Source organism: Limulus polyphemus, unplaced genomic scaffold, assembly GCF_000517525.1.
Source record: "Limulus polyphemus unplaced genomic scaffold, Limulus_polyphemus-2.1.2 Scaffold1592, whole genome shotgun sequence".
In the NCBI taxonomy this organism is placed as follows: domain Eukaryota; kingdom Metazoa; phylum Arthropoda; class Merostomata; order Xiphosura; family Limulidae; genus Limulus; species Limulus polyphemus.
Genome location: NW_013667202.1, coordinates 239,371 through 251,611, shown reverse-complemented (window position 1 = coordinate 251,611; position 12,241 = coordinate 239,371). Strand labels below are relative to the sequence as shown.

Sequence of the window (12,241 nt, the reverse complement as noted above, 5' to 3'; positions counted from 1 at the left end):
AAGGTATGTTTTCAATGTTTTAATTGATATGTTGGCTAAAGGGCGCATGGTGTTAATATCAAATACGTTTATAAAATACCTTAAATGTTCGGGAAATTAGTGATCGAGAGACTTCACGAAGCATACAGAAAACATTCTCATTACGAAAATGGGAAGCAGTAAGTCAGTCTTCAGTTGATAAGAGTGACAGTCAGAGTTAAATACTTAGATCAGTGTTAGCTACTGCGTATATTCAGTTAGTAGTGAGTAAATTTCTGTTGAATTTTAAGGTGAAAATGTTCTTTGTGAAGTTAGGCCTATCACTACGACTGTGTACTAGTCTGCAGGTTAAAGAAGAAATGAATTAATTATTTTATCGTTACGTGAACTGAATTTGGCCTTATTTTCACCAAATAATTTAAAAGAACGAACTCAACGAAAGAACAATGCTACAACATCTAGTAGTGTTAGGCATGGCTCATCCCATATAAAATTGATATTAATTCCACATTTGGTTAAGAGTGGCCATATAACTTGATAAATGGTGGGTACTATTGACTGGTTGTCATCCCTTTGCTCGTTGCATAATATTCAAATTACTCAAATTATATATGTTTAACAATGATATTTATCATTAGTGGTAAACATTGTTATGTATTGGGCTTTTACAGATTGCTTTACGAAATGACAGATGACTCAGCAACTCGATTGCGAAATAAAACCAATTTATTTTAGAACTAAAACAATTCAGTAATATCTTATATTATGAATTTTGGTGGGAAATTAATTTAATACACATAATTAGTGATCAGAGAAAGAGTTACATATTGTTACGACAGCGGAAGTCACGTGACGCTGCTGGCGCATGCGTGACTGAGTTTCTCGAATTATCGCGGAAGTCCGCGAATTTTGGAGATGCCTCTTCGTCAGTATATAAGCCTGGCAGAGAAAAGCCAGGGGATGATAAAGCGAACAGTAGTCACGGTGAGTTTCGGGTAATTTACGATTCTGTTTCGAACTAGTGTGTGTTTTGCACTCATAGAGAGCAAAGTTATCGAGATTGTGAATCGCTGTGATTTATGGCGTGTATTAGAAAAGTTGTTAAGTTTAAAATGACGAGAAACGTACTGACTGTGGATTTACTGTGTACTAAAAGTTTGTATCAAGAAAGAAGAAACTGGTTTAATCAAGAAAGGACTTGTATCGCTGATGTTCATCGGAAAGAATTTCTACCGGAAATTAACAAACAAGCAGATACGTAACAATATCTTAAAAATTGTCTATTGAATAATTTAGGAGAGTAAGTTAGTAGCATTAATTCTACATAGCTATGTAAATATAGCTTCACTGTGGTGAGTAAAGGATATCTTAAACAGCAGACATATAAATATAACTCAAATATTGTATTCTTGCAGAACAACTTACTAACATTTCACACTGCTCGGCATTTTTTTTTTTTCAATATAGACACGTTTCTACGCTGAGCCCAGCGTATTCTATTAGAAGAGCTTGGAAGGGCTGTTCTGATTCAATTGTGCCTTGTTTTACCTCTCTAACAGTTTTCAAAATAAACACCGTGCTGTGGTATCTTAATTCCCTGAATTCTCTTTGACATTGTTCGCAGCCTAAACTTACCTCCACTAAAATGTTTTGTGGATTGTTAAAAATTTCTCAATTTTTGTTATAATACAAAAACAGAGAATGAAAAACAACTTTTTGAATGATAATAGCAATTTTATTTGAAATAGGGACAGGTAGAAAAATTAATAACATACATATTTCACACACATTCTTAACTGACTCGGGTTATTTCCAGTTATTAGGATGTTTTTAGTTTTTTGCATTCCATCTATCCTATCACTAAAACATAAGCAAAAAATGCCATTTATTTTTTGACATAAATGTATTCATATTACAAACTTTTTAGCGGTAAAAATGTACTGGGGCAGAAGTCGGAATTACAAAAAGCTATGGAGAAGGTAAAAGATGACCAAAAGAAAAAAGAAATGGACCAATTATGCATCAACAAACGCAGTTCTTTAGAAAAACGCCTTGAAGCACAAGCTGATAAACTTCAACAGGTAAGAATGCATCTTTTATGGTCACCTTAGATTAAATGGTTTTTAATGTTACATGAATGTGGCTAAAGCAAAGTTCGAATATAAAAATTCATGATAGTTAAACCAACTCGCTTAACATATACATGATATTACAGACTACTGAAAAGAAACAGTCTGAGAAAATTAGCTCATGCTTCCTCATAAAATGGATCCCTTTAATAAGAATCAAATTTTACTCAGTAACCGTTTGTGTTGGAAACAGACTCTCATATGATTACTAAAGCTACCCTTTCGCGGGCCTTGTTTAAATTATAGACGGCCATATACCATGATTGTAGTAAAGTTTGTCCAAGAAGTTTTAAATCGGGGGTGGGGTCATGTGACCACTTCAATATTCTAAAAAGTTGAAAAAATTCATTCTCTTATTATTATTTTGTAGATAAATACTTGACTTTCATGTACATCACTTAAATTCTTTGAGTAGAAGAAAAGGTCCGTATTTTTTTAAAGATTGTTTGTTATGGATTTCACGAAAAGCTACACGAGGGCTATCTGCACTAGCCATTTCTAATTTAGCAGTGTAAGACTAGAGGAAAGGCAGCTAGTCATCACCACCCACCGCCAACTCTTGGGCTACTCTTTTACCAACGAATAGTGGGATTGATCGTCACAATATAATGCCCCCACGGCTGAAAGGGTGAGCATGTTTGGTGTGATGGGGAATCGAACCCGCGACCCACAGATTGCATTTTTTAAAGAAAAAGAGCCCCCTTACACTCTTCAGTGCTGCCTGTGCCCCTGCTGGATATTGATATATTTAGATAAAAAAAAAAGAGGATACATAGCTAACAAACATTAATCTTATTCTAAGATTCACTGAGAGCACAATTTAAAATGATTTGCTTTCCTATCTTTAGCATGAAGAAAAAAGCAATATGAAAACTGAAGCAACTGAATCAGAATTTCACCAAGTACATTCCAAAGTGTGTCCCCAGGTGCAACCTGTTGAATCTAATTCTTGACAGCAGCATTGGTCAACCACAAATTTATCAGGCATTTACAAATTTTTAGAAATATAGCCTTAAGATATGGATTAGTGATGCTTACTAGATTAAGCTCAAACTTTGATAATTGGCTGTCTTTTATATGCCTCTTGAGAAGGTGTAAAAGCATCTTTTGAATTTGATGTTCTTTTTCATTATTTTGTTGGAGTGTTTAATATCTTATGTTTTCATGAGCATTGATTATTGGGTACATTATAAGTTACTTGACTGTGATAGATATCAGATACCAATAAACACGTGTGAACTAGAAGAATGCACCGTGAAATAAACTAGGAGTTTACTATTCATTATCTGAAAATAGTTGCACAATTAAAAGATTGAAAATAAAATATTATAAAAAAAACTTTAATGGTATCATTAATCTACATGTATCTCAGTAAACAGCTGAGCAGATTTTATACTTAAAATGCTAAATTTACAATTCATTCACGTGACATAATTGCTATCAATAATTTATATTACTTTAGTTTCTTAATCAAAAAGAAACGACTAACATGATAATGATTTTAACAAGTTACGGCATCAAATACAGAGGCAAAACCTATTGAAATAATTAAGAACTTTATCACTGTTTTGCATTCTCCAGCATTTGATATTTACATCTATAACAATTATCATTCATAGAACAATATCTTCCTCAGCTTTGAGCCTATGCCTTTAACCACTTATCATCCATGGAAGTGTGTTTTTTATTACTGTAACAATGCTTTGACCACAACAAACCAGGCACAAGATATGCGAGACATCTGGCTTATATATATACATATAGAGACGATGTCTAACACCCATAAATATACAGGTGGAGATGATGTCTAGCATGTGTAAATATTTGGGTGGACATGATAAAGGGTTAACAAAAGTAGCTTGCACATGTTCTTCTTGTTGGTTCAGATAATGTAAAACTACTGCAAAAACATGCATTTTACATGCATATAAGACATTTATGTAGTTTTTACAAAGAAGTGTTGTAAACTTCAATTGTTTTTGTCTGGATTTAACAGGAGTCTTGAGGTATGTTACAAATCTATTTGACACCATTAGGTGAAAAGTATTAGAATTTAAATATTTCAGTGAATTAGAAAAAACTGAATGTAAAATAATGTTCACGACGTACTTCAGGTTTACAAAGTTAAGATAAGCCCATGTTCAAAAATATAAAGCCTTTAAGAGAAAGATAAACTCTTATCAGGAGGAATCCCAGTGGTGAATGTATATAACTTTTGAACATAATCAAGCCAAAAATTCAAATAAAACTAAACTTAACATACATTATGGGAAGTCAATTTAATACCCAGTATCTTGAAAATTAAGATGAATTATTAGCTTAACATGATTTAAAACAGAACCCTATGAATAGTCATAAATAAAGAAGTTTCTAGTTATAAAACAAGTAACAATTTATAAAGTGAACTAACTTTAATATTTGGCCTTAACTCACGAATGAAGGCTTTGTTAATCATTAGCTATTGTTAAGACCTGAAAATAATTTGAATGGATGACTACTTCATTATAACCTAGGATGTACTTTATTGGCATCAACAGGTTTTCCTATAGTAGAACTGATTTAACCTTGCTTGCAGTATGGACAGGTAAATCGATAAACTGCATTTGATGTTTTCAATGAAGAAAAACAGTCTTTATATCTGAAGAAATACTGTAGACAACATTCTGGTTTAAAATGCATCTCAGTTGTAAGTATATAACAGAGTCAATCAACCAAATTTGTTAAAACTTCACCAAGATGTACTGACACTAGACAAATAAAATCATAAAGATATCTAATAAAATTAAAGAAAGTATGATTTGTTTTGAATTTCGTGCAAAGCTATACGAGGGCTATTTGTGTTAGCCATCCCTAATTTAGCAGTGAAAGACTAGAGGGAAGGCAGCTAGTTATCACCACCCACTACCAACTCTTGGGCTAATCTTTTACCAACGAATAGTGGGATTGACTATCATACTATAAGGTCCCCATGGCTGAAAGTGCAAGCATGTTTGGTGGGAAAGGAATTTTGAACCTGCAACCCTCAGAGTGCAAGTCAAGAGCCCTAACCACCAGGCCATTAAAAGAAAGATAATTTGTTAACTCAGATGCAATACTCAGAGATAAAGATTTGAAGTTGTCTGGAGATGTTTTTATGTCCTTCCTAAAGTATATTAAGAAGGACATTTATTAAGACCTGTAGTTTAAAATATTGGAACTTATAATCATGTCTTGGAGGGGTATTTAGTTGGTTTTTTGAAGAATTATGCTTCTAATGAAAGACAGTTTTAAATTTTGTAATGAAATATGAAATGTAATGTTTGATAGTAAAGTTTATTGTTGTAGTTTTGACATATAGTCCTTGTATACTAAATCTATTTGGAAGAGATAATACTGATTCAATGTTTAATGATAATTTCAATGAGTTATGCATTCCAAGATATGTATTTTCAAAGTTATTGAAGTTTGTAACTAAGAGATAACATTTTTTTATTCAATGGTATTCTTTATGATCAGATTAATGATGTAGCTATTGGTTCCAGATTGACTCCTTCACTAGCTAATCTTTTTTCTTTGTTTTCATGAAAAGCAATGGTTGAAGGATTGTGCAGTCTTTTTAAACTATTATATTTTTGGAGACACAGGTATGATACCTTTACTACTTTCAAAGACCCAGATTCTGTTTCTAAATTTTTGGAGTATTTAAATAGCAAACATAAGAATATTAAATTTACTGTTGAACATCAGCATAATCATGAACTTGCATTTTTAGACACATTATTTCATAATTGTGATAGTAACTTGTGAAGTTTACTAGCAAACAAAAACAAACAAACCAGTTTTAGTTTAATTTTACAATTGGTATACCAACTGTATTTAAAGGACACTTTGTGAATATCTTACTTCATCATGTATATAGAATCTCAAGCACTTAATGAATTTTGGTACAAAAAGTTTCACAGCATCAGGAGAGTTTTTTTATGAATATGACTTTGCTATCTATTTGATTGATCAAATAATTTATGAATATTTGAACAACTGGAACTTCATTAAACTATCATATATATATATACATTTCTGTGTATGTTAAAAACAACTTTGCACCCAACTTTAGTGTAGATGCACAACAGAAATACATTTTTAATTCAAAATATCATCTGCAGTATTTCTTCAGATGTAAAGATTGCATATTTTCAATTGAAAACATCACAAGTAGTTTAACAATTCACCTGTCCTTGTTGTAACTAAAGTTACATCAGTTCTACTACAAGAAAGCTGCTTACATAAATGAAAGAATGTACAAATTTAAAAACACTAGTGAGTATGATGTAATCACCTATTCAAATGATTTTAAGATCTTAACAAGAGCCAATGATAAACAAAGGCTCCTTATAATGGAGAGCTTAGTCATTAGAAGCTGAAAATTAATTAAGTTAATTCACCATATAAACTGCTGCTTGTTTTATAACAGAACCTTATTAGAGGGTTTAGACAAGATTTGCATCAATTAATCATTTTTTTATGTGAACATTGTATTAATTTTTAGAAATAAAAATCTTATGAAGTTGAAGTCAGGCTAGAATATTAAATTTTACTATTATTTTATCAATAAAAATTGTTTTAATATTTTTAAATCACTGTGCATTATAGGCTAAGCCTTGTAAAAATGAATCCAATACTCACCTGGTATTCTGCCATCGTTCAACCATTAACAGAATAGAATAAACATATTATGAAACTACTCAACTGGTCAAAACTGTTTTAGGAGATGGCACACTTAAAGAAATAACTCTGTTTAGTTGTTACTCTAGTTTTAGAAGTTTTCCAGTTAAACCACGCAGAATTCAAGAAAACAGATATTTTTGAGTTTTTACTTTATCAAAGTCTAATTACTGTCACAAAGTTTCTAAAATTATCATAAATCAGGTAGTAGGTTCATTATGTTTTATTTGCAAATGACAAAACAAAAGTTTCTATAACTCAATACTTTATTGTCTTTGTACAATTAAAGAAATAGAATAACATCAAAGGAAACCTAGTTCTAACTATTATTCTGAGTAGAAAAGGGTTAAATTTCATTCATGAACAAACTTATTTTACATATGTATGGAGTTAAATGTGTTATTAAACTCTTCACTGTAAACTTATAGAATGAGGTCACTCATACATTACAGAGGGAATAACATCCTTGGCAGATATACATTATTAACTTTTAAAACATTTTCTTCCCCCTTTTCTGATTCAGCTTCACAGAGACCCAACATGAATGGTTTTGACTCCATCATCAATATCTTCTCCCCAATGATAAATGTTCATTTCCAACATACTATAACACGTGCATCTTTCTCCACTTTCTCATCAAGTTCTCTATAACTGAGGCCTACAGAAATTTGGAGAAATTTCAGGAAGGGAAAAGTTAGTTTTGTAATAAATCATAAATTAATGTATATGTTCTCTAGCAGAAACGTGAGTTTAATGCATGATAATAAAAGAAACATAAAGTAGACAATTCTAGAAACTATTTATCAAGATAAACTTGGTGTAAAACACAATATCACAAGAAAAAAACTTTATATGTAGAAGCCTCAAATGGCCATTAGTCAACTAATAAGGCTTTCAAATTACTTATAGACTAAAGTATATATTTTTCTTATGGTTGTATGTTTTTAAAATAGGAAAAAACCACAAAACAAACCGAGAGATCATACATGTAAAATTTGCATGATTCGGATTAAATATTCCCTTTTGCTGTTTGTGCTCAATTTTACATTTTGGCAAAAGCAAAATACTTTTCATTTGCAATTATGGCTGATAGAAAAAATAAATTGTGGTAGGCAGGAATACAATGCATTTCCTACCCTCTTAGTTGTTATATACAATTTTTCAAACTTCTGTGCACATTCAGTATTTTGACTTAATAGAGAAAGTCAGTCAACAAGAGCATCACTTCACTCCCTTGTAGAAAAGATTGTGGTAAAATAGCACATGTATTATATTGAAAGCCACAGTAATCTTCTCTACTGAAAAGTTGTGTGACATTTCATGGTTGTCCCTGATTTTGAAATGAGAGTGACCATCATTTACATGGGTAGTACATGTACTCTAAGAAGAATGGCAAATGTTGTACATAATACCGTATTTTCACAGTCTGTAACAACTTTAAGTAGAAGTGAACTCAATTTTTGTACACAACTTTAAACCTTACAACTTTTGACAGAACTTCCAATAACTAAAACTTCAACTTGAACTATTTAGCTTTCATGTAACTTAACATGACATCTCTCTCCATTAAAGTCACCATACCTGCACTCATCTTTTACTTTGATTGAAATAAAGACTGATTTAGTGTGCAAACTTGTGTCCAGTCTCTTTTTTGTGTGTGTCAGAGTGAGAGAAAGATGTTTCATCTGCAATGCATTTTTTGGCAAGATTCCCAGTTATCCTGCAGTTCCTACCCAATAATTCTAAGGGAAATCAGTGAATTGGAGAATACCACAAAAAAAAAAAAAAATACAGCAAAGGTTGAAGATTCTTAAATGAATTTCACACACTGTAGCTGTATCATAATCACTATATGCATTCATAGGCCACACCAACATCATTGCCATACAAAACAAATTAGAAGAGACAAAACTATAAAAAGGTCATAGTGTATACAAATCTGTTATTGTCTATTGAATGATATGGTACCTAAAAGGAATCAAACAAAATTTTATGGTGTAATTAATCAAACACAACAGTGTACAGTTCTGCACCATATTTAGGTTGTATCATTATTTAGGTAAACATGCATCAATAAAATCTTGTAATTAAGTTATTTCAGCAGTAATTTTTTATATGCCGTTAAATAACTAAAAACCAGTTGTGCTTATGATTTATACTTTTTTGTGTAAATAGTTATGAAACTGACACTGCACACACAACTGTTCCTGTGGTACACTAAATTTTGGTTACTGAACTCAATGATGTGGCTGCTGCTAATTTTCTATCTGTAGCCAAAGTGGCTACCGGCTTTCAAGAGTCAAATCTTAACCCTGATTAGGAACAACTTCATAGTTTATTGTGAAAATGAATAATTAATTAATTTTAGATTAACAGTTTAATAGTGATGTTGATACACCAGTGTGTTACAAACTCTTAAACACTTTATAGTTTTATTCTTCGGTGGTGTTAAAAATTAACATATACCTTTATATATAAATCCTGAGAATACCACAAAATTAATATGGTACAGGTAGAACATTTTTGAATGAATTTCGTATATTGTATAGCTGTATTATAATCACTATAAGCAATCATAGGCTATATACACAATTATATATTGTGGATACCCTGATATACAAAAAAGTAGGTTAAAAAAAAATTAAAGAGCCAGAAGACAGCATAAGATTGAAGAGGACACAAATGTGTCAAAACTAATTTATCTAATTCCAAGTTTTCTGATAGGTTGTTTTATTTACTGTGGATTTTCATTAACTGTTGCACACAATACTGTATTCTTTTATTACTTTATTAGCTAGAGGTTTTTGATTTGACTGTCACATTTGGTAGCACATCAATAGCCAATGCTAGCAGTTGAAGTTGCATAGGAATGATGATGCCCTGTTACATTTTCCTGCACTGAAAATGTATTTCCAATAGGTTCTTACCTACGCTCACATAATAGCTTTTCCTGACTTGTAATGCCCCTACATGTGTAAATTTTCACTCACCACTAGCCTCGATACTATTACCCACCCACACGTTTTCACGAGGCAGCTGTGTGATAGCATGAGATAGCCCTCCACCAATAGGAGTGCGACACAACCCCTAGCTGACTCCCTCTATACAGCTTAGCTCAACTTTACTTCAAGATTGAGCAACATAAGAAGAAAAGACACTGGAAGTGGGGACAAAACGTAGAAAGAGTGAGAAGAGATAAGAATATATTAGAAATAGATTTTCAGTGTAGGCAAACATTAACTTCCAATACGATACCTTACTTCTTCTTACATAACAGCTAGAATCCCACACTGACCTGGTTGAGAAACCAGTGTAATATTACCCAGATAAGCCTCCTTCAGGAAGTACCCAAAAGAAACTTGAGATGCATGAATAAAGAGTATGGAAGACTGCATCACTTCTGAGCCAGATATACGTTTTGTCCATGAAAATTATGTGTCACAAAAAAATGGCAGAAATCACAGGAGGAACTCCATAAATTAAATGAAGGGACTTCTGATATAGAATGGCTATGGCACAGCGAATCATAAGGGGGAGTTCATCCTCAACCAACACCATCATTCCCCTGATAAGAATATCCGGCCCATGGTAGCAATGACAAAAAACTAAAAACAGTCCACTTTCACTCTTATGTGAAGGAGTAGTCATACTTTTAGAATGATAGTTCATGTGACTTTTTGTATAGGCATGTGCAAAAATTTTGGTCAAAATTGAGTGGTTTCATTTTAATAACTTTGCACACGTGGCTTATATTTAGACCAAATTTCACACGTCATTGTAGGTTGTAAAGATCTATCAGTATACCAAATTTGAGAAACATCCATAAAAGGAAAACTTCAATCAAAATTGGAAGTTTTATATCTTATGTATTCTTTATAGGATTGCCTTGAAATTTGGTATGTGAAGTAAGGGTCCACTAGAGGACATCCACTGAAATTTGTGATAGTTTGGATGACCATAGTCTGAGTTACAGAAAGTGGAAAATTGCTAAACTATCACTCCTGTTAATAACACAGTGTGTCCTGCAGGTTGTTTTGGCCACATATCACACTACTGTGTGTCTATCTCTAACTAGTCTAGTAATGTATTATGTCTGAAGGATTAGTAAGAATTGAACTAATGGATAAACTATTAAATGTGTTTGAAGAATTAATGAGTATTTGAGAAGAATTATTAAAGGAATACCCAGATAGTGAAGGTAAAGATCTATATATACAATATATGAATGTGTTAAATTAAACATATATTTATGCATTACCTAGTCTGTGAATGATTTATTTATTCTTTATACAAACTTACTTGAGTTTGTGGCTTGTGAACCTTACCCACAACTGCATGAAAGCATCCTCATAACAAATAACTCTATTTGTAACGAGTGTGAATCAAACCCACGACTTATGGTACCTGTTACAGTTCTAAGCTGTTGTTTTAATAGGATCCTCAAGGGTTTCTGGTAGCTATGCAGATTGTGGTGTCAATGGCAATTTTTCCATCTGCATAGCTTCAGATTTCAAGGTCAAAACTCCAAGAGTTAATGGATAGTTGAGCAAATTATCAAGATTTGTCACCAGGAACAAAGTGTCTTCTTTATCAGTGTGCAGTTAGAGGTCAGACTTGTTACAGTATAGAATTAGCTGTTTACATGCTCACACAATGTATGGAATCCCAAAGCTATTGGCCGAACTGTCATTTTATGATAACTTGCATTATGTATATGTCATGATATAAAAGACTGTTTGGTTTAAATATTAGTGATTAATTTATAAGTAAATACTTTATTATATTTAAGTTTTGTTATAATAAGAGTTAAAAGCAGATGATTGTAGAAGGTTTTGTTAATAACTAATTGGCGTCGAGAATATAGAAAGTGGCCAGACGACTATGTAATAAAGATATAAATAGTGTGAGACGAGGAGGAAGCAGCATACAGACAACAATAGACAGATAATAGCAAAAGAGAATATAGCTGTGTGAAGTTAAGTACCATAGATGTGATAGGCCTAATGTTTAATATGTTAGAGTGAAACTAACAGTATAAAGAAAAATAAGATGGATAATTTTGTTCCATCAAAGCATGGATCTAAAGTAATTGAATCAGCCTGGATACACTTTGACAAAAGGAAAGAAGACCAAACGAATTATGGTAACTTGTGCCACAACTGTAAGTGAATCGCACACAGAATACTAGTATGATAGTAATACAGAGAGAAGATAGTTCAACTTGTCAAGTGAAATTCTAAAGTAATTGAATAGGCCTAAGTGGACTTTTGACAAGAAGAGAACTATTCATAAATAGTGTTTATGATATACCTGTAATCTCTATAGTGTGAAGACTTTGTTGTACATACGTTTAACTTGTTCCAAATATACGTATATAATATTTGAAAACAAGTAAAGTGTGTGCTGTTTATTCATCGTTGAATTTATCACTA

General features: G+C 32.1%; 2 protein-coding genes across 2 annotated transcripts in view; one reads left to right on the top strand and one right to left on the bottom strand.

Annotated features, from left to right (window-relative positions):
• Window positions 1-6,657, top strand: part of LOC106464229 (protein FAM107A-like) — an 8,834-nt gene extending 2,177 nt beyond the window's left edge. Inside the window, exons 2-3 of the mRNA XM_013924357.2 lie at window positions 1,907-2,060; window positions 2,957-6,657. Coding sequence (XP_013779811.1) covers window positions 1,907-2,060; window positions 2,957-3,061 — 259 coding nt within the window. The 3' untranslated portion in view covers window positions 3,062-6,657. The remainder of the gene's footprint in view (window positions 1-1,906; window positions 2,061-2,956) is intronic.
• A 344-nt stretch (window positions 6,658-7,001) lies between these two features.
• Window positions 7,002-12,241, bottom strand: part of LOC106464228 (GATOR complex protein NPRL2-like) — a 42,235-nt gene continuing 36,995 nt past the window's right edge. The window contains 1 exon segment of the mRNA XM_013924356.2: window positions 7,002-7,467. Coding sequence (XP_013779810.1) covers window positions 7,400-7,467 — 68 coding nt within the window. The 3' untranslated portion in view covers window positions 7,002-7,399.